This window comes from Odontesthes bonariensis, chromosome 22, assembly GCF_027942865.1.
Source record: "Odontesthes bonariensis isolate fOdoBon6 chromosome 22, fOdoBon6.hap1, whole genome shotgun sequence".
Taxonomy (NCBI): Eukaryota; Metazoa; Chordata; class Actinopteri; order Atheriniformes; family Atherinopsidae; genus Odontesthes; species Odontesthes bonariensis.
The window spans coordinates 2,652,760-2,676,733 of record NC_134527.1 but is presented as its reverse complement, the minus strand read 5'-3'; the positions used below and the strand labels follow the sequence as shown (position 1 = coordinate 2,676,733).

The 23,974-nt window shown below is 41.5% G+C and overlaps 1 protein-coding gene across 3 annotated transcripts in view; it reads right to left on the bottom strand.

Annotated features, from left to right (window-relative positions):
• shroom3 (shroom family member 3) overlaps positions 1-23,668 on the bottom strand; it is a 100,479-nt gene extending 76,811 nt beyond the window's left edge. For 2 of the 3 annotated variants that reach the window (XM_075456183.1, XM_075456182.1), the window contains exons 1-2: positions 22,929-23,667; positions 4,669-4,823 (exon numbers count right to left, since the gene is read on the bottom strand). In XM_075456183.1, the coding sequence (XP_075312298.1) occupies positions 4,669-4,823; positions 22,929-23,084 (311 nt within the window). In that variant the 5' untranslated portion in view covers positions 23,085-23,667. Of the gene's footprint in view, positions 1-4,668; positions 4,824-22,928 lie in introns of all 3 variants that reach the window. The other variant, XM_075456184.1, reaches the window with a different exon arrangement.
• Positions 23,669-23,974: the final 306 nt, after the last annotated feature.

Genomic DNA, 23,974 nt, shown 5'->3' with positions numbered 1-23,974 from the left:
GGTTCTGTCGACTCCGCCGTCTGGAAGAACTTTAACATGAAAATGGCCGAGTAAAAGTTCCGTACCCTTCTCCATGTTTGGTGGATCCGCCGATTACTTTCTTTTCCTGTTCCACAGCAGACAGCAGCAGACTTTTACAAAATAAAAGCCTGTGAGCAACAGACTTTTACAGAATAAAAGCCTGTGAGCAACAAACTTTTACAGAATAAAAGCCTGTGAGCAACAAACTTTTACAATAATAAAAGCCTGTGAGCAACAGACTTTTACAAAATAAAAGCCTGTGAGCAACAGACTTTTACAAAATAAAATAAATAATAAAACAAGGGTGGTTGTAGTGGGCTGAGCAGGCGCCCCATGTACAGAGGCTATAGTCCTCGCTGCAGCTGGCCCCAGTTTGAGTCCCGCATCGGACGTCCCTGTGCTGCGTATTGTTCCCCCTCTCTCTGCCCCCTGCTTCCTGTCTCTCTGAACTTTCCTATCCATTAAAGGCACAAATTTTTTTTTTAAATTGTTGTGTTTTTTTTAAAAATAAATTAAAAAAATACATAAAACCTGCATTAATGCGCGATAAAATAGTAAAATAATTGATAAGTTAATGCGATAATAACGAGTTAACTTGCCCAGCCCTAAGTAAAACACAATTTTAGGATTGAAATAATTACGGCGCCAAAAGATTTGCAGCAACAGCAGCAAGATCTTCAGACCAGTCGGAATGGAGAAAAAAAGTCTTTTATAATGTAATTTATTCCCATTTGTGCAGCCGCACAGCATCTCTCTTCTACTTTGTGCACGCAGGCAGCCGTGAGCTAGCCGTGATCTCGCTGCTGCTAATATCACTAAAACATGATGCCTGCTCCGAAGATAAATTGGATTTGTAGTCTTACCAGTATGTGTCGAAGTGCCTTTAACTGGACAAAATTCTCATGCAGGATCCACTGTCCTTCCACAAAGCGCTTTTCTTCTCCATATACTTCTTTTAAACAGTGTTTGTAGATAAATCTGCCTGCCAAACCCTCTTAATCCCTACTTCCACTTGTCTTACCAGCTCCACATGTAAGTGATAAGAGGAAAACGGCTGCTAAAACTATTCCGAGGGAAAATCCCCACATAGTCAGGTTAGGTACGGAATAATGATTAAAGCAACTTTCTCTGGAAGTTGCCAAGTATGATGATGAGTCACAATTGTTAATCATCGACCTTGGCGTGACTTTTTGTTGGTAAATATTTTGAAATTGTAAATTTTGCCACTGAGATTTTCAACTAAATTCTTGGGGGTTAACATTTAAAATTTGATAACCAGGACATCTGTAGGGCCAAAAAGTGACTGACTGCATTGATGGGAAATCTCCCTCCAAACCAAAAACAAAAGATTGACTTGTACAAAAGTGCATGCTATGTAGGGATGGGAATTGTTAAGAATTTAGCAATTCCGGTTCTATTATCGATTCTCTTATTGGTTCTTATCCAGTTATATATAGAACAAATGGCTTTGATTGCAGTAACACTTTAATTTCAAGCATGCACCAACATTTGGGCTGTGTTCGAAACCGCATACTACATAGTTGCAAACTGCATATTTCCATTCTGCACACTCATCGATCAGACAGTATGCAAAGTGTTTACCCACAATGCATTTCGCTCCTGCCCGAGCCGAAATCAGCCGGCCTGAAGCTGATTTCCCTTAAGCTCTAAACTCTGTAAACTTTAGCAACATTTGAAACATTTTCAGGTGAGAAAGTAGTCGTTTAGATCCCCAACGTGTTGAAAACCTGACAAAATACCGGCTGTTTACAATTTTGTTCCCACGAATTCGGCGCTACTAAAGCTAGCCGCAGTGAGCAACGCACTTCCTGTTATTTTCACAAAATAAAATACCCGTTGCCTTTTATCATAGGGAAAGCCATTACCATACAATTGGTGCTTTTGTTTTGAAAACAGGAAGTGAACCTACCCTCGTTGTAGCTAGCTTGAAACTGCCGTTTTGACAGGAAATGACGATCGGCGACGTCACGTTACGTTGCATCTTGGGTGGTTTGAGTATGAGTAGTAACCTCATGATGCGTACCCAACATTTAGGAGAATCTAGTATGCATCCGGGAACTTCTCGCTTACTCAAACTCGCATACTAACTCAAAAAGTTAGTATGAGTAGTAGGAGAAGTATGCGGTTTGGAACACAGCCATGATCTATTTTCTCCTCTGACATTTTACTTTTCCCTGCCTCGATGAAAGGTGTAGCTACAGGTATGCGGGAGCCTGCTGCCTCTGAGCCTGCCTCATTCTTGCAAGTCCTCATCAACTAAATGTTAATATCAGATGGAAATCATTCATACAGCATGTCGCTAACATTATTTACGTTACCTGGGACTTTTGACACGGAGACGCTGTGCCACAAGCTCCCCGTGAGAGTCGCCACCATCTTTAGCAGCGTGTCAAAGACTTTACATTCGTGCAAAGTAACTGCATGCTGTGTGATCAAATGTTTCAGCATGTTGGAGGTATTTCCCCCTTTGATCACAGCTCTGCAGGTGTTGCAACTGGCCCTAGTTTTGTCCTTTTTGGTGAAATATTATCAAACTTTGGAGCGCTTCGGCCTCGACGCCATGTTGGAAACATTCTGAGCCAAAATACGAAGCGTCAGACGTCAGCAGAGCCTATAAACGGGATCGTTAGGCAGGAGGAATCAAACTACTGGGAGCCGGTTCTCGATTCCCATCCCTAATGCTGTGTGTAATATTATTGCATGCATTATGTTCACTGTGACATGGAGTCACAACCTGCCCCGATTAGCTTGCTAACAGTTCGAGCTAACTGAGCTGTCAGATTATGTTATTGGATTAACTCGGACCAAGAAAGCTGCAGATACACAACAAACTCCATCAGTTTGGTCCTGATTTAAAGCCTCTAAAGCAGAGAGGTCTGAGGGACATTTAATTTCACTTCGTACTTATCAGTCAACCATTACGTAATGCATGCAGAGTCAGTGTTAGTGATGAATGGTGGAAGATAAGGGCAGCTGTTTATTCCAAACATCACGCTGTAAACTGCACCTTGAACCGGGATGTTCCGCAGAATACGCGTCGGTTACAGATTACACCGACTGACAAGGAAGAAGCAAGGGAACAAGGAAGAAAAAGGATGTGGGAGGGAACTTCTTAAGGTGTCACGATATTAGCAAATAATACGGCTCTGTGCAAAACTCATGAAGTCTCTTGGAAACCAGCCTTAATAGACATCGTGTTTCAGTGTCGACATAAGCTCGGTAGCCTAACAGCAGCTTGATGTTTTTAATGTTTGGAATGTTTACCACCTGTTCTAATAGTCTTATACTTGATTGATAAAAACAAACAATTATAAGTCGATATGTACAATTTATTTGTAAAACAATTTGGTGTCAAACTCAGTAGAAAAAAAGGCTAAATTTCACACCAGTCTACCTGCTCCTCTGGTCATTAAATGGCTTCTGGACCGCAGTTATTCTCACGAGTTATTTGAAGATATGGGCTGTGTTCGAAACCGCATACTTCCATACTGCATACTCATCGATCAGACAGTATGCAGAGCGTTTACCCACAATGCATTTCGCTCCTGCCCGAGCCGAAATCAGCCGGCCTGAAGCTGATTTCTCTTAAGCTCTAAACTCTGTAAACTTTAGCAACATTTGAAACATTTTCAGGTGAGAAAGTAGTCGTTTAGATCCCCAACGTGTTGAAAACCTGACAAAATACCGGCTGTTTACAATTTTGTTCCCACGAATTTGGCGCTACTAAAGCTAGCCGCAGTGAGCAACGCACTTCCGGTTATTTTCACAAAATAAAATACCCGTTGACTTTTATCATAGGGAAAGACATTACGATACAATTGGTGCTTTTGTTTTGAAAACAGGAAGGGAACCTACCCTCATTGTAGCTAGCTTGAAACTGCCGTTTTGACAGGAAATGACAATCGGCGACGTCACGTTACGTTGCATCTTGGGTAGTTTGAGTATGAGTAGTAACCTCATGATGCATACCCAACATTTAGGAGAATCTAGTATGCATCTCGGAACTTCTCGCTTACTCAAACTCGCATACTAACTCAAAAAGTTAGTATGAGTAATAGGAGAAGTATGCGGTTTGGAACACAGCCATTCTATCCCTCTCTGGCATTTTATCAAACTTGCAAACAGGAAGTCAGGCCATATCTCTGCGATGCATTAATGTATCGTTGCCAAACATGGTGCATGGACTCATGACGCCTTCTTCAGCAGCCATAGCTTGCCTACTTTGCAGTAGCCCCCCCCAATCGCTGCTTGCAGCTATATTTTATTTACATCTTGATATTATGGTGCCATTAAAAGCTATTTCTGATTAATGTGTGTAAAATGCCAATTAATTAAACTGAAAATTAGGTTTATTTGCTGTCTGAATTGGATCCATCCACAATCACAGGAGCTCTGCCCAGTCTGTGGCTCCCTGCTGGATTATCAGGTAATGGGTTAAGCCTGGATTGTTGGCAGAATGAGACAATCCGATTTCACTGTGCAAGCTAAGATTCAGCATTGAGTGAAATTACATCGGTTTGTTACCACCAGTAACCATCCTCTCAGGTTAACCTGGTTCTTGTGGTAATTTAGGAGTTCAACTGTGGACCCATGCAAGTCTCAACCTCGCACACATAATATTTGTACCTGCGCACAGTGAGCGTCAGAGTCTTGTAGGATCCTTTGACCAAAGCGATGGCCTCCTGTCGGTATCCACTCAGCTCCACATCATTAATGATGATGAGCTCATCCCCCAGAAGAAGAGGCTTCTCCAAACGGTCTGCCTTACCGCCCTCTTCTACCTGCACACACAAACAAAATAAAACAGAATTATCAACAGAATTATGTCTGCATTCAGCCTCTGAATGAGCTTCAGCCCAGAAATCGTGTGTGTTTCGATCCTGCTTCGACTTTTAGGAGGTTAGCTGTGAAATAAAGGCCCATCTGAAGGGCAGTTGCTCATTAAACACAAGTGCACCTGCTTCTGACCTCCAGATGCAATCTAGAAGTGTAGGAGAGCTTAACCGCTAAGTTTTGGTGGTGGTGGGGCTTTTTATGAGCCCTGCCAACCATGTGACCTCATTGTCCACCAAGTTCACCCTCTTTGTGCTGAGCTTGACCCGTTTCCACTCCCAACAACACAATGATTACATTTGTTGACCCTCGCTCACTGGAGCAGCTCGTTTGATGCTTTCTGTTGTTCTGCTACACAGCGAACACTAGAAATGCTTTTCTAGGTTTTCCATCATCACATCCTGTAGATCTCCTACTTTTTTTTAGTGTTTTTGCCCCAACTGCACCAATCACAGGTTAATAACTTTGGATTTGCCTGTAGCACCGGCCTCCGACCTGCATTATTGACCAAGTCCTCACAATCTTTCATCGTATTAAGATTCAAACTGTTTGAGATGGCAGTTTTGCAGCTCTGTGTTGCTCTTTATCGAATGTCCAGAAGGTTTTACCCAACACCCTAAACATTTTACTTAGGGCTGTAGCGATACACTAATCTCACGATACGATATGATACACTTACATCATTTCATCATCAAAAGGGACAGTGTGATTTGACATGAATCGTCGCTCAGGGCCGTAGCCAGGATTTTGGAATAGGCGAGATCAGCCGAAATTTTTACAATATATATATATATATATATATATATATATATATATATATATATATATTTCAAATTATATAGTTTGTAATATATAGCCTACATTTATGTATGTACAATATATATTTATATTTCTTTATGTATTTATTAAATTACAGGTCACACAAGAGTTGTATTGTTTAAATGTCTTTTAATTGTATAAACCAGCATTTATTTTTTTAAATGTACTGTTGCCTACTGCTGTTGTGGTGTGGTGCAGCCTACTGCTATCATTCACACACGTATTTGACTTCATGTCGGCTGAACATTCTTATCCTCGCGTCGCACGCGCGCTTTGTGTTATTTTTTTCTCTCTTAGTTCTGCACACGTAAACGCAAAAAGGAACGGAGGTCCAGACCTCGCTGTCCTACGGCCATGTCGTCACTGATTGGACCGGTGGTCCAACCTTTGACCCCAAAGGACAACACCGCCAGACAAACAGAAACAAATGAACATGTCACAAACGTGAGAGCTGTGCTCTTTACACATTTTTATTAATTAATTTATCACTGTTTTGTAGAATGTGACCCCCTGGCATTGTATTGTATTACCTTAATGTTCTGTGTCTGACTTTTCAATAAAGTTTGCTTTGAAAAAAAAAATTTAATAAAAAAAAATTAATTATTACTTTTTCTAATTAAAAAAATAAATAAATAATAATAATTAAAAAAAATTTTTTTTAAATCGATACTCACGGCTGAAAAATTGATACTTTATCGGGAAACGAAATATCGATATATATCGCAGTATTGATAAAATTGCTCAGCCCTAATTTCACTGGATCGTTACTTTTTGTGGTCGCATCGTTGTGTTACGCCTATGCAACGTCACAACTTTCATTCCCATCAAGAGTTGCTTTCATCATTCATACGGTGGCCTCCCCGCTCTCCATGTTAGCTTCTTGGTGGTGTTTTCTTCTTCTCTCCTTACCTTTACCGGGTTTTGTTTTGTTCTGTTTTGTTGTTGAATGTGGCGCTAAAGTAACGCGTCGCTGTCGCAGACGGCTGCGTCGCATCAGGTCCGACTCATGTGGGAATGCAAACTGAAACAGTTCCCCTGGAGAAGGGCAGCTATTAGAACGGAATTCCAGGAGGACCGTTCTTAGAACGGCTCTGTCCGAATCTGAGCCGGATGAATCCTGGCATTGTCATCTTGGAATTCGTCGAATATACCCTAAAATCCTCTCCAAAGGACCAAGGTTATTTTAAATAGAGGTAGTGTCTCCTCCTTTGTAACGAGAACCCCCCAGTGGAGAAAAGAGACCCACAACAGGCAGAGAAATCATTCTGCCAACATCTGACTACCGAGAAAGGCCCATCAGGGAAGGAAAAATCTGATCATTCGGTATGTTCAGGCTGTCAGATGTCCTGGTGTTTTGGGCACATAAAGTTTGCTGAACCAAACCCTTCCCAATGAAGCAACCTGAGATCATAGCGCCGTCCTCACAGGTTGGTACAGGCAGCAGGCAATAAGCCGCTCTTCTTATCCTGATGTGCCAGAAATGGGGCAACACGCAAGCTAGTTCAGACGGGCAATTCCAACGTGATGCGTCTCCCACGCTGCTTATCAAACGCACCCCTCCAGTTTGGGAGGTCTATGATAGCCGCTCCTGCCCTTCGACACCGCACACCGCCTGCTTTATAGCCCCTCCACCACCCCAACATCCACCTGTAGGCTTCAGGGCAAAACATTTTAAACTGAGAATTAAAGTATGCACAAAGAAAGATGAGGCCGGAGCTCAAATCATTTACTTCATTAAAAGTTTTCTGCCTGAACTCTGGAACACGTTCAATCCTGACTCATCAGACCATGTGACCTTCTTCCATTGCTTTATGCTCCCATGTAGACTTTCTGTTTGTTTGGACTCGCCAGTAATTGGTTCCCTTAAGGCAGTGATGCTCACTATTTTTTTCACAAGAGCCACATTGGCAGCAAAAATCAAGGGAAGAGCCACTTTTACCACAACATACTAAAGTCACTTTTTGCAAATATGCATTTCTACATATGAAACATCCCACAAAAAAAGAAACAACACAGCCAATACATTTTCAATTCAGACCACATTTACCTTAATACTGGGATGAGCGGAAGCTGGCGTGCATGTCCTCGACTTTCTCCATGTTGTATTTGTAGTTTGTTGTTGTAATCATAGTGAGACATTCAGGATGAGCATGGTTTTTGTGCTGGTTTTTGCCCTTTTTTAATTAAAAACTGATCCATTGTGCCTGCATCTCGCGCTGGCTAAAGGAGCTAGCGTGCGCTGTGGTTTAAGCGGGCTTAGTTGCCAGGTTTAACAGTTCCCCCTTTAGGAAACACCATTGAGCCTTAATTAATACTTAATAAAAATACTTAATACTACAAAAACGCAAACTTAATAAAAATACCTGATACTGTGCAGTATTCGCTGTGTGTTATTTGATCAAATGTATTGTTATTGTTACCATATTGTTATAAGCTACTATGCGAATGCGAGCCGCCAGTTAGAGCTTGAGGAGCCGCACAATGAGTATCTCTGATTTAAGGCTACATGGATGTGTAGTTCCAGTCTTTTGACTTAGTTTTGCACTGTGTGGAAATTATTTTACTTTCACTATCAAACACGACTTTGAGTTCTTCTTCATTTTCTTTGATTAGATGTCACTAGATTGTAGTGATCATTTAGGTTTTCTTCTGTTCTTCCAGCTTTTAATAATGCGCTGGGCAGTTATTAACCCAACGCTGAACAATAATTGGACCTTTCTGAAATAGAATAATATCTTTTCCACAATGTCTTCTGACAGGACTGCTTAAGGAATGAGAGGCTTCTCTCCTTAATAACTGCTGAAAATAATACCGTATCCACCTGTTAACTCATTATGACCTGGAGCAGCACACATGTTGCATCAACTTTTCAATAGATGGTATAATATTTTCTTTTTAATTCTAAATTTGTTTAGTTATTTTTAATTTTTAATTATTTTTAAATTATTTTTAGTTATGTTCTATTTGTTTTTACTTCTTCTTCTCTTTATTTATCACCTGCTGTAAAGCACTTTGGTTACACCGTAAGGATTGTCTGTAAAGGGCTGTATAAATAAAATACATTTACGTTTAAATATTGCTATAAACTGAAGACATGAGGGCAAAGTCAGTGATTTATAATAAAAAATTCAACTTATTTCATGTTTGTAATTCCCTTAGAGGCCGAGTAATGAAACGTTTCTGTGGACAGATGAAAGCTTTTAGTAAAGCCTCGGGTTTTAAAAGACTGTTTGAAAACAACCCGAGGTCTGAGTGGGTTGATTCGCTACTGACGCCCATTCATATCTGCAAATATGCCCAGAGAGTGACGGCCGATATGAGCCGATATGAGTGGGAAAGCTTCCCGTATGAGATGGATAGATACTGTCCGTAGTCATCGCTGCACTTTGTGCTCGATCTGTTTGTCAGAGGCTGTGCCTCCCAGAGAGGATGTTTGTCATATGCTTTAAATATGGCTTCAGCTCATCTAACGCCAGTTCATGGTCGCTGTCCCAGAGGTTCTAGAAGTGTTTAGTGTTCAAAAGTTCAAAAAGACTGATGCTGCAACTAAAGGGGCAGGGATGGTGTCGTATGAAGCTTTTATTTTCTCATAATACTCCGATGTTACCTTAAGAATAACTTCAGTAAGAATCAGAAAACAAAGTCCTCGTCCCCCCGACATGTTTTCTGAAGCGATGAGGATTGAACCGACACTGGAACCCTGACACACGCAGACATGCTGCACATATCAGCATGACCCCGCTGCTATTTCCCTGCTGACAGTGATGCCACTTCACAGCCTGTCAGAGCGCACGGCAGCCTCAGAAGTGTGCGAGTGTGAGTCCTCCTGAAGGTCACATGGTCTCGTTCTGTTCAGCGGGAGACGTTTCTTGATAAATGTCACCCGATTAGACCAGATTAACCAGATGTTTTCTGTGGCTCTTATTCTAAAACATCTGCAAATATACAAGGAATGCAACATGAATTTATAATAAGCGTGCAAATGGTTGTCCTGACGACAGGCCGAGATGGCCTCGTTTTGACCAGATCTTGTTAATGACTAACTTCACACTGACCAAAAGGAACAGAATCCCTAGTTCCCGAGGGCCGTGGTCCCTAGTTCTTGAAGGCCGTGGTCCCTAGTTCCTGAGGGCCGTGGTTCCTAGTTCTTGAAGGCCGTGGTCCCTAGTTCCCGAGGGCCGTGGTCCCGAGTTCCCGAGGGCCGTGGTCCCGAGTTCCCGAGGGCCGTGGTCCCTAGTTCCCGAGGGCCGTGGTCCCGAGTTCCCGAGGGCCGTGGTCCCTAGTTCCCGAGGGCCGTGGTCCCTAGTTCCCGAGGGCCGTGGTCCCTAGATCCCGAGGGCCGTGGTCCCTAGTTCTTGAGGGCCGTGGTCCCTAGATCCCGAGGGCCGTGGTCCCTAGTTCCCGAGGGCCGTGGTCCCTAGTTTCCGAGGGCCGTGGTCCCTAGTTCCCGAGGGCCGTGGTCCCTAGTTCCCGAGGGCCGTGGTCCCTAGTTCCCGAGGGCCGTGGTCCCTAGTTCCCGAGGGCCGTGGTCCCTAGATCCCGAGGGCCGTGGTCCCTAGTTCTTGAGGGCAGTGGTCCCTAGTTCTTGAGGGCCGTGGTCCCTAGTTCCCGAGGGCCGTGGTCCCTAGTTTCCGAGGGCCGTGGTCCCTAGTTCCCGAGGGCCGTGGTCCCTAGATCCCGAGGGCCGTGGTCCCTAGTTCTTGAGGGCCGTGGTCCCTAGTTCCCGAGGGCCGTGGTCCCTAGTTCCCGAGGGCCGTGGTCCCTAGTTCTTGAAGGCCGTGGTCCCTAGTTCCCGAGGGCCGTGGTCCCTAGTTCCCGAGTGCCGTGGTCCCGAGTTCCCGAGGGCCGTGGTCCCTAGTTCCCGAGGGCCGTGGTCCCTAGTTCCCGAGGGCCGTGGTCCCTAGATCCCGAGGGCCGTGGTCCCTAGATCCCGAGGGCCGTGGTCCCTAGTTCTTGAGGGCCGTGGTCCCTAGTTCCCGAGGGCCGTGGTCCCTAGTTCTTGAGGGCCGTGGTCCCTAGTTCCCGAGGGCCGTGGTCCCCAGTTCCTGTATGTCCGAATGTGGGGGAAAAAACGGCCCCGTTCCTGAAAAGGTTCTAGGAACTGCAGAAGGTTCCTACTGTGGGAATGCTGCTGTAGTTTCTACATGAAGATGGACAATAGGCCCCCAGAACCGTCTGATGAGTAGTTACAGTATCGTTCGTACTCATGTTAGCCAATGATAACAATGAGCTGAACATAAATATCAGAGTTTAGATCAAAGACATTTTATTCAGTTAAGGTTTCTGTTATATAAAATATGTAAAATATATAAAATACAGACTGTTTGTTGATAAATCTTGCATCCCTAAACAGCTGTAACTGATACAACCATGAACCACAAAGTTGATTATTCAGGGTAAACTGTGCCACAAACTGGGCTCCACGTAAGAACTAAAGTTTTGAATTTCAACACACTCTGGTTGCTGTTAGACTGTCCCATCAGTCGGATTTTTGGTCAAATTTGTCAGGAAACTCTGCAGATAAAAGTCAAAAGGAAAGTTTCCACCACTGGGGGCGAGGTGCAGTAACTTAAACCAGAAAATGTTGTTGGCAACGGTATCTGTTCTGAAACAACCTCGCTCAATTGGGACTTTTCAAATGTTCAAATCCCTGCCAGGAATTTCTCGCGTCGGGGTGTGTCTGGCCCTCGACTGAATTACAACACGAGCTGCTTCTCAACACGAGCATCATGTGTTGCTGCAGTTACGAAAGTTAAAGCCTAAACACCAGCAACCACAGACAGAAAAGGTGTTGGTATTTGCTGATGACTTTGAGTTGCAGCACATGAAGCATCCTCCACAGGCAAGGCAATTTTATTTATAGAGCACAATTCGTACACAAGGCAATTCAAAGTGCTTTACAGCTACATAAAATCACAAAGAAAATGCAGATAAAATACTTTCAGGTGTCATATGCACAGCTCTGCAGAACAGCGCACATGGCTGCACTGTTTGCCTTTTTCAAGAATAAATATACCCAAATAAGGCCCGCTGAAACAGGGAGTGTGTGTGTGTGTGTGTGTGTGTGTGTGTGTGTGTGTGGGTGTCAGTAACTTTGGTATTCCAGCTGAAATCCATTATCCTGCAGAAGGAGATTTCTAAACAGAGTGGCTCAGCCTGCTCTCACCATGACTGTAACAACATACCTCCTCTAATCAATAAAGACTGTTATTTGGGGAAAATATCCTCAAAAAGCAGTGTGGTGGGGTGAATGCAACCTTTAAAATGTGACCCTTTCATCCCTTTGCTGCCTTTGATGCACCATTTGAAATGGAATGCCAGAACTTTAAGTCAGCCTCAGGATGAACAATAAAAACTTATTTGTTTATATTGTGTAAGCCGTGTTTTAGGGGGCACCGAACCGAACCTTAGATCCCCTACAAGGAAATCCATGTTTCCAGTTGCCAAAGTGAGAGTTTCACAGACTTTACATTAAAGGGACAGTTCGCCTCTTTTGACATGAAGCTGTGTAACATCCCATATCAGCAACATCATTTCTGAACATCTTCTTACCCCCTGCTGCGTCCTGTGAGCAGAGTTCCAGCCTCGTTTTGGTGTTGATGAAGGTAGTCCGGCTAGTTGGCTGGGGTTTAAAAAATAAAGCGTTTTGCTTCTCAAAACAATATGCGTTCAACAGAGTAATACATTTGCATCACAAAATCGTTCTCCAGGAAAAAGTCAGACCTCACAATCGCTTGGCCCTATTTTCTCTCCCGGAACTCGGCTCACATGACTCAGCAGGGGGTAAGAAAATGTTCATAAATGATAGGGCTGCACAATATATCGAATTTTAATCACGATAACGATATTGGCTGATCGAGCGATATTTAAAATATGTCATTCCGTCCACAGAACGCTCCATATTAAAGGTGTTGTCAAAGATCCTCCGCTTTAACCCTCTCTGGTGTTTTTTTAAAGCCACTCTAGCGCTCCGTAAACCACCGTCTGATCACATGCCTCCATGAGCCAATCAGAGTTGCTCCCTGCACCGCGTAGTTTAGTTTCTAGATGTAGACACTAGTCACAGAGGACAAAGTAACGTGGCGAACACACCACAACAGGTAGCAGTCGGTCTTATGAGCTCTAAACAATCTTTACAGAGAAAACAAAAAACGTCTAACGTGGCAGAGGCCGAGGAGCTCGTCCCGAGAACCGGATCGTCATCCATTGGGCGGAAGCATTTTGGGTTCAAGGCGAGTGACACAACACGAGAAAAGGTGATGTGCAAAGAGTGCCGCACAGTTGTGTTGGCGCCACAAAGCAACACAACGAACCTCTTTAGCCACTTGAAAACACCATAAAGGTCAATACGATGAACGTATGAGGACCAAGAAATGCGTCGCAAAGACTAATCATCCCACAACATCAACTCAGGCATCCATCGAAGCGAGCCTCTTTAGGGCATCACCATCCCAACCACCTCCCAAAGACACCGTGAAATAACCAATGCAGTCGCATTTCATTAAAATCAACAAATAATCGTGATAATTAATCGTGATATCAATATTGCTCAAAATAATCGTGATAATCATTTTGGCCATTATCGTGCAGCCCTAATAAATGATGTTGCTAGTATGGGATGTCATACAGCTTCATGTCAAAAGAGGCGAACGTGATAACAAATATTTTATTTTGCAGCATAAAGACCAACACCAGCGATGAGTTATTGTAAAAAGTCATTGTGTAGACTTATTGCTGGGGGCAGGAATGGCATCTTGTACAGTTTCCTTGTTGCAGCAGAGCTGAAGAAGCTTCTGACTGAACACACTTTGTTGTTCCATCACTAAAGCCTCTTTCTTTCTTTCTTTGTTTTTCTAACCCCAGCAGCTAGCAAGATCCAAAAATGCTCAACCCTACACTTTGTCTTCTGAATCCATTTCCATGCTGGAACAACCCAGATGACGTAACATAATCAGGGCTGGGAGCCTTTTTTTCTAACATGGTTTGAATCGACTCTCCATAAGTCCCTGAATTTACGCTAACATTCTGCAGCCAAGCCTCCTTAAGCCTGACTGATGTGACTGGAAGTGATAAGAGCCCAAACACACACACACACATCTTTACTCTGAAAGTCCTCACAGGTTTCCTGAGCTTCTCAAAAGTCTGGCTTTTAGTCCACAGCTGTAGATCTCAGGTATCAACATGTCTAATGCAGGTTCCATGATCTTTTATTGGCTAGTTAAGCATTAGTGCTTACCATTACACTGCAAATTATTTGGTTCTTACCAAGAAAAAAAAAACTTACATTTAGAAGTGCTAGATATTTTTTTCTTGTTCTAAGAATTAATTTCTTATTTTAAGTCTTCAACTTAACAGTATAATCTTGTATCAAGCAAAACTTTACTTTTTTTGTCTCAAACAGGCAAGGGAATCATAAAATGAGACAATTAACACTTAAAATAAGATGTTTTACGTTTCTCCTCCAAAGTCTCATCAAAATAAATCTTTGTTTTAAGATTCAATAACAAACTCAACATGCTTGATTCAAGAGTCACACAGAAATTATCTGAAAACACACTTTATTCCTTGGATTTTAAGCGTATGACAAATGTTTGTTCACGAAACTGCCTTTGTTAAATCTAGAAACAAGACTCCTACAATCTTAATTTAAGAAATCTTGCCAAATCAAATTATCTTGCTGCATGGAGAGATTTTTTCACTTGTTTTGAGTACCTTTTCCCTTAGTTTCAGTGTTTTTATCTTGTTTGAAGACCCCTATTTTTAGCAGTGTACAGACTGTGTGTGTTCTTTTAAGAGAGAACCTTGGTTTTCAATCACGAGTACAGCGTAGTTATTATATCATAAAAAAAGGATATCTTTAGAATCCAACTGCCACAGCAAAGCATCATCCCGTAAAATCTGAAAAACCGTCTTAATGATCAACTCCCAGATTTAAAACTTCCAAAGTTCCAACATTAACGTTCCACTTTAATTTGATAGCATAACCCTGGCACACACACATGCAGTTTGATGCCAGTCATGAGACCTTCCGATTAACACTCATTAAAACTATTCAATCTGAGCTAAGCAACCTGGATTAACACAAACCTTCACCGTGACCTTTGACCTCGGCCAAGAGTGCCAAGAAATGTGTGGCGCTGATGATGGACAAGCTAAAAGGGGGGCCGGATTTACACTCAAACTCACAAGCCAGTGTTGTAGTCAAGACCACCTCAACAAAGATCAGCGTCCCACACTGCATGACACACTTATGATAAAATGTGGAACATGCAAACCATAGGCGCCCCTCAAATAGACCTGTAAGCAATATCCGATATGATTGGACTCATCGCTGAGAGACAACAGACCCGTCCTAGGCTTTACACTGGGTTAGCCCCCCATTTATATTGAGTCCCGACTGTTACCAGCCTATGGTGAAATAAATATATATCACATTTATGTACAGATTATAGTTTTAATTTACCTTTGTCATTGTTTATATAATCATATGCAGAAATTTTAAGTATTTTGTTCCCGGACCTCTGACATGGGGTCCTGAAGGGGGATTAGAGTAACAATTTCCTTTTCCACTTCTTGGAGGTGCCACAATTTTCTTTCCCACCCCTTGGGGGCGCCACAGCACGATTCTGAGCATAATTTTGAAGTCACCATTGGATTCCTTGACCAAGAAAACGTAGGATTGGCCGTGTTAAATTGAGTTTTTAGGTTGTTTAGAGGCCAAGGTAGCTGAAATTCTGTATTTTATGGCGCCCGTTTTGAAATTCCAAAATGGCCGCCATACAGGTGTCTGTTTAAGTGGCAACATTGGTTTTTGGAATCCCCAAGGTCTGCAGATTCCAAAAATGTATAGGTCAACAAATCCCACAAAAGTACATTTTTGTACACAGTGAACCTGACTATAATAACACTTCCATAAAAAACACCCACAGAAAAAACAAATGTCAAATGAAGATTCCTGTTCATTCACCTCTTTTGTTGACCTGTATTATATATGTCTGTATAATGAAATGTGTTGATAAAATAATCAAAAGGCACAGCAGAGATGAATCTCATGTGTGGGAATTTTCCTTTTTTTTTATAAGCAAACAAATACAAACACTAAGTAGCTGGAATCAACTTAACCAAAAATAGCACTTCTTAAAGTATGTGATGTGTGGTTATAGCCAGGAAAAGCATATTTAATGTGTAACATCGTAGAAGTGGAGCATTAATGTTACTCTGCTGACGCGTTTTGTTTACGTCAGAGTTGACCTTGACATAACATTACTATTTAAACATTAGCTACATAGCTTTACGCCAACCTAAAGAAGTTCGACTCTAACATTAATGTAAACTGTACCTTTTGTGACCTTTGCCCTGAGTCCGTTACTCATTTGTTCTGGTTGTGTCCTCATTGTAAAGATTTCTGGCAACATTTTTGTAATTTTGTTGACTTAAAAATATCAGCAAGCTTCCAGAGGTCCGTTTCACGAAGCAGGTTTAGTGAAAACTCTGAGTTATCACCCGAAATGAGGGAAACTCTGAGTTTTCCGTTTCACAAAGGGAGGTAACTCAACCCAGAGAAAGAGGGGTAACTCTAGCCTGTTTCACAAAGAGAGGTAACTTAACCTCTCGGTCCGTTACCGTAGTAACAGACTCTGAACATAACCTGGTCGGGAACAGGTTTTATTCAAGAAACCTCGAGTTTCTTTCTGTCTCCGCCCTCTTTCAGCCACACACGACATTTGATTTCCTCATTCATTCAGTCAGCAGAGCGAGTTCTTCTACTTCTAGAAGTCCATAAGGCACAGCAGGAGATGACTTTTTTCACGAACATGTCCTTTTGACAACGATCCCGTGGATGAAGGAGCAGCATTACTGCGCAGAGAAATAAATATTCATCAGGAGATGGTTATCAGACCGCGTATAGATGTTTTTGCATTTACAGACAATTATCTTTTTGAGCGGCACCATCAGAATGTGTTGGGACAAAAGAAAAAAAAGATATAAAAGACAAATAAATATTTGAATGAATAGGCTTAAAAAAGACATATATAGGCCTGTTATATTTTATAAAGGCACTCACTTCGCTTGGCGCTATTTTTGCCTCCCTTGATATCAATGCGTCCAATGTAAAATTGTGCAGACCGAAGAGCAGACGGAGCACTCCCTAGCCATCTAGCGATAGCTGCACCTGTTACGGTGTTTACTGCTCGGAAGCAGGGGACTGCGCGGTTCAAATGAGTCAAGTTATTGGTTGTACTGGAAGCAATATGTTTTTTACGCAAAATCACAGTAATGATATTAACAAGTAAACACAAAAAATTCACAGGCAATTTATTGATATCCCAACAGTTGTGGTCTTGAAATAAAATCCTGAGTCCGCTTTGTCCGAGACCGACAAGACCGCGTAAGAACGGAGTCGATTCCGAGACCAAAACCGATCTCGAATACTACAACATTACTCACAACTGCTACAACATCATAAGTTGACCAGTAAAGAAAATAATATTTTCAAAGTCAGGTGGCATTAAAACACCACAGAAGAAGAGGGTGCAACTACATGTGGATGGCTGTGTTCGAAACCGCCTACTACATACTACATACTACATACTACATACTACATACTTCCATACAACATACTTCCATACTACATACTACATACTGCATACTGCATACTACATACTACATACTTCATACTCATCGATCAGACAGTATGCAGAGCGTTTACCCACAATGCATTTCGCTCCTGCCCGAGCCGAAATCAGCCGGCCTGAAGCTGATTTCTCTTAAACTCTAAACTCTGTAAACTTTAGCAACATTTGAAACATTTTCAGGCGAGAAAGTATTCGTTTAGATCCCCAACGTGTTGAAAACCTGACAAAATACCGGCTGTTTACAATTTTGTTCGCTCGAATTCGGCGCTACTAAAGCTAGCCGCAGTGAGCAACGCACTTCCTGTTATTTTCACAAAATAAAATACCCGTTGCCTTTTATCATAGGGAAAGCCATTACCATACAATTGGTGCTTTTGTTTTGAAAACAGGAAGTGGACCTACCCTCGTTGTAGCTAGCTTGAAACTGCCGTTTTGACAGGAAATGACGATCGGCGACGTCACGTTACGTTGCATCTTGGGTAGTTTGAGTATGAGTAGTAACCTCATGATGCATACCCAACATTTAGGAGAATCTAGTATGCATCCGGGAACTTCTCGCTTACTCAAACTCGCATACTAACTCAGAAAGTTAGTAGGAGTAGTAGGAGAAGTACGCGGTTTCGAACACAGCCTGGATAACAGAAAATGGCCGCCGTTGATTTCAATGGAGCTGCTCGCCTGGCGCATACGCTGAAAAAGTTTCTGACTTCCGGGTTTACTTACGCGTTATGCGGCCCATAGAGCATACGCAGTAGAGTCACCCCCCATGACGCTTTGGGGCCTCCCATCATGCCCCAGGGCGATGAGGACGTGCACGTACGTACACATCACAGTGCACGTGCACAGCTGTGACATCACGCTGGGAAAAGAGACTTTTCTGGGGCTTTTCTGGCCGTTAGAAAACTTTTTGACGGATAAAAAGTCCATGACTTAAAAATATAGAATACATAGATTATTAAATAACAGCGGTTACAGCTGGAGGCGTCCTGTGAACAGTTTTACAGGCATCTCTTTTACTATTGCGGTCTATGGGAAAAACGCTTTTTGGGCCACAGGGGATTTTTGGTTGCAATACCACAAGTGGCCACTGGGGAAAAATCCACTTATAATACATCCATGGATTTATATCAACTAATGGAAACAACTTTTCCCTCCGAGCCAAGTTCAAGAATTTTTTTGTCAATCCTCAAAAGCAGGTAGCTGTTATAAAGAAGAAGAAGAAGAAAAATGGAGTCGGACAGTGAGAAGAAAGAAAGAAAAAGACATCAGGCGGTTGTTGGGTCAATAATGGAGAACTGTGCTGATACTGACCTCAGTGCAGAACCAAATAAAAGCAGGACTGTGTTCAAAAGCTCCAAGGAAAACACATTATTCACATTCTTGTCCTATTTTACACCCATTTGGCCTCCATCCCAGAATAACCTCCGCACACACACACACGCACATGCACGCACCAGCTTGATGATTTGCATTTTAATAAAATCAGGGACGGGACGGTTTATAAGGACTGAAGAGGCATCACTGATGGTCATTTTCCATCTGAGAGCTGATGATTTCTGTGTTTAACCCGACTCTGACAGCATTCAATCCGCAGTCAGTCAAATAAAATGTAATTTAATTTAATAAAATTCAGTTTATAGAATGGAATAGAATAGAAAAATATTTTATTTATTTATATACTGTAGCTACAAATCACAACCAAAGTCACCCCGAGGCGCTTCAGTGAGATTATCTGATCCAGTCAAATCTAAATGTCTCATTCAGAGGCTGCTCGAAGCTGCACCTTAAAAGATTTTACTTTTTAAATGCCAACTTTTAAAAAAAGAACCAAACTGTTGTCCTAAATCTGGTTCGTCTGGTACTAACCCATGTGATCTGTGTCCGAAGTGTGCGAACAAACACTTTACAGCGCGAGCACCGCAGGTTTCTGTGGGTTAAAGAAATAACTGATTGTTTTTTAATTGCACGACTTTGGATTCTTAGTTAAATATGAAAAGAACAAATGATTCACGGATCATCCTGAATACGGATGGGAACTGATAAGATTACATTTTCGAATCGGTTCTTTATCGATTCTCTTTGGGGGGAAAAGGACAACAAACAGGTCGATTAGCATCAACTTTGTTTAGTTTAGAAGTAACATGAGTCATGTTAGTTAAACTGTTTTATATTATTTTATGTGTTTTTAATGCTTCTTCCACTCCCTGCTGCAATGCTTTTATTTGATGTGAAGCACTTTGAATTGTTCTGTACATGAAATGTGCTATATAAATAAATTTGGCTTTGACTTTGGGGCTTTGTACTTAGGGTTGAGAATCATTGTCATCTCCCTAGAAAACATATAGTGTGAAACATCTGGAAAACATGCAACTTTGACATTCTCTGACTCAGCATACAATTCATTCTACTGTGACAAATGGGCCTTTCACCACAAACTCTGTGACACTCGTGTATCCAGTTTAGCTAAAGAAGGGAGAGAAAATAGGGCCAAGCGATTGTGAGGTCTGACTTTTTCCTGGAGAACCATTTTGTGATGCAAATGTATTACTCTTTTGAACGCATATTGTTTAGAGAAGCAAAACGCTTTATTTTTTAAACCCCAGCCAACTAGCCGGACTACCTTCATCAACACCAAAACGAGGCTGGAACTCTGCTCACAGGACGCAGCAGGGGGTAAGAAGATGTTCAGAAATGATGTTGCTGATATGGGATGTTACACAGCTTCATGTCAGAAGAGGCGAACTGTCCCTTTAAACTCTGAGTTCTGGTGGATTTTGTGGAAAGAAATTGGCAGGTTATTTTTATCCATGTATCCATCTATCGTCTGTGGAAGTCGGTCTGAAACGTTTGGCTAAAAGAAAATCTATCGCTCAGTGGTGTAACTCTCAGCCCGTCTTCAGCTTAATGCTCAAAGTTCCCATAAATGGCAAGAAAGATACAATTTTTAATTGACCTAATAACTATTTCCCTCAACTCCCTCTCATTTTCCACAAAAAGTCCAGTCTTCACAAAGTTAGTGTGAGCTCCTGAGTCATCTACAATTTGAATAATCTTTCAGGAAAAGCTTAATGATCCATTATTAAGAATAATTTCTTAAAAAACTACTTTTAGGTCTAATAAAAGAAAGCTTGAACAGCCGATTTGACTTAACGGGAGCTTTAAACTGTCCGTCCTCTGCTTAGATACGACACTGTAAAGATTTAAAAGCAAGGGAATGATCAAAATATGACTTTTATCATTGTTTAAGGCGAGAAAAAACAAACAAAAACAGTGATTTTTCATGCAGTGGTCAATTTTTAGATTTTGGGCCAGTCTACTCCTTCAATATGTGTTATTTTAAAACGTTTATTTCATCACATTTTGTTTAATCGCGGCAGTACGTTTCGCCCAAATTTACCAAAATGAATTCCCCTATTTAAATCTTTAAATGCCGTTTTCTCAAAATCAGTTTTTTGTATTTTTCCAGTATCAATATCTCAGCCTATGGAGCACCTACTCACACCAAACTCTCCAGATATAAACTTAGCAGTATTCTGAAGATATTTACAGAAGGATTTGTTGATAAATCATTCCCGGCCTGATTTATGTGACATTATAATAAAAAAATATGGCGAAAATCGATGTTTTTTTAGGCTATGGACAGTATATTTTGATTTCCTAGGAAATGAAAGCAGATATCCTGAAATCCCTTCGTAATTTTCTTTTCATTTTGTGTGTAAACAAAATGAAAAAAGAATTTTGCACCCGGCTTTATCATATGTTCAGATATATATTCTGGAAATATATGCAAATGTGCGCATATTTAATGAGATAATGCATATTGCATAATTAAACATACAAATCTTTAAAACTTGTAATACATTTTTTTTCATACTTCTATAAGTAATCACCTGAGGACGTTTCATTGTGATATCTATTATTTTAAAATATTACCCTATTCACCTGTAGTGTCTCGCCTTAAATGAATAGAATAACCTTATAATAAACTGGTGCTAATGGTGCGTGTGAAGGCTGAAGTTATAATACATCAAACAGACTCACAGGCATCCGACATGTACAGCTGATTAAAGATGGATTAAGGACAAAAGATCAGCTGATCCAACATGCAAACACATGTTTACGTCTCGCCTTTAATACGATTCTCATCATTTCAAAGGGGCCACAGTTGGTGCAGCTCACACTGGGCCAATAAAACTGAACAGGCAGATGTTAAATGCAACAGGCAGATGCAGTTTTACAGATTGCTTTATTAACCACAGCTTTGTCTGCTTTAATGGACGAGCTGCCCCCTGACAGAAGCACCCGAAATGATTTTTAATCAGAGTTCACACACACCATCTGAACTGGCTCATGTGGAGCAGCTGCTCCCTCTTCAATCATTTTGTTCTCCGCCTCTTCTGTTCGGATTCTTTCATTCTTCTGGATTTGGTAAAACATCTAAACTTATTAAGTAAGAATTATGATTACAATTAATTGAATTCCAATTGGCTTGAATTGGACTTTATTATCTAAGTGCCTTAAGATGACATTTGTTGTATTTGGCGCTTTATAAATAAAACGGAATTGAATTGAATTGAATTGAATTGAATTGAACTGAACTGAACTGAATTGAATTGAACTGAACTGAACTGAATTGAACTGAATTGAACTGAACTGAATTGAACTGAATTGAACTGAATTGAATTAATTGAATTGAACTGAACTGAACTGAACTGAATTGAACTGAATTGAACTGAATTGAACTGAATTGAATTAATTTAATTGAATTGAACTGAACTGAACTGAATTGAATTGAACTGAATTGAACTGAACTGAACTGAACTGAATTGAACTGAATTGAACTGAATTGAATTAATTGAATTGAACTGAATTGAACTGAACTGAATTGAATTGAACTGAATTGAACTGAATTGAATTGAACTGAAGTGTGCACTGTAAAGAATTGCTGTATATTTACGGTGGATTTACAACAGTATCCGACTCTATTTGACAATAATTGTCCCTTGCATCCCTTGCATGTAAATTAACAGTTAAATCAGTCATTTAACAACACCAGCAGATAACTGTAATTTAACAGCATAAAACAGTATTTGTAATGAATTGATGTCCAAATCCAAAATACGTTATTATACTATTAAATAAATTACGGTAGATGTGCTGTAAAATTACTAAAACACAGTTATCCTACCGTCATGTACTGTAAAAACAATAAATATAAATAAAAAAATTCATTAATTAATAAAAAAAAACATTTTTATGTGAAAGTAAAAAAAAAACACAAACTGTTTACTTTTGAGTATGTCATTGTTCTGTCTATGTGACATGTTTAAATAAATAAATAAAATAAAAAAATATATAAATAAATACTAAATAAATAAATAAAAACATCTTTATGTGAAAGTTAAACAATACAAACTGTTTAGGCTACTTTTGAGTATGTCATTGTTCTGTCTATGTGACATGTTTAAAAAAAATACAAATAAATACAAATAAAATAAATATAAATAAATAATAAAAAAAAAATCTTTATTTGTGCTGCCTCCTTGTCACGTGCAGCTCAGGTTGTAAAATGAGAAACACACTTTTCCTGTCACCCACCTTGGAGATGATGAGCGGCTCCCCGTGCTCCAGGCCGCCCTGCAGGGTGAAGCCCCACGGCGCTCCGCCCTGCAGCCGGGCCTCCACCAGCACCCATCCGCCTGCTTCTCCTCCTCCGCCCGCCGGCTGGAGCCCCGCCCGGCCGCCGCTCTCCATGCCCGGCCGGTGGGAGCGCTCGCCCCGCACTCCTCGGTCCTCAGCCCGGCCGTGGCCCCGCGAGGTGCGGAGGGGAGGAACCGGAACGAAGAAAACTTTATATCCTTCCCCGGCGCATCGCCCTCGTTAGAGGAGAAGCGCGCAGGAGGTGTCCGGGAACCGAGCCGCGTTTCCTGCAAAGTGCATTCCTGAAGCGGCGGACAGACTTCCCGCAGCACCCCGAAACTGTCGCACAAAGTTTCCCCCGAGAGAGCAAAGAGATCCGAGTGGAGCAGGAGAGGCAAAGTCAGAGCAGATGAGATCCGCGGAAGCAGAAATCCAAAACCTCTCCTCTGTCTGTCTGCGTCTCTCTTCCGAAAATCAGTTTAGCATCACAATGAGATTTCCTGCGACTCAGTGAGCAAAGAGAAAAGAGCCGGAGAGAGGAGGAGTGAGGCTGAGGGAGGTAGAGAGAGGCTGAGGGAGGTAGAGAGAGGCAGGGAGAGGCAGGGAAGGGCAGAATAATAAAGGCAGAGGGCAGAAAAGATAAAAAATGAACTTTTAGAAAAATAATCTTAAAAGCAGTGTTTCCTGTGCAGGTTCTGATCTGATCTGAAGCTGTTTGCATTCACACTGAAACCAGATTAAAGTTCCCGTTTACATGGTTCTCAATAAACCAACAACCACAGTTTGAGGATCAGGTTCATGTTGGAACTTTAGGGAGAAAGAATGTTCTTTCCTCGTTTCCTTGTCTGTTGCATACAGCCTCAAAGCCCAAAGATTCTGTCCAGAGGCTCCTGAACTGAGTAGTCCAGGCTTCTCGTCCCTTAAAGGGACAGTTCGCCTCTTTTGACATGAAGCTGTGTAACATCCCATATCAGCAACATCATTTCTGAACATCTTCTTACCCC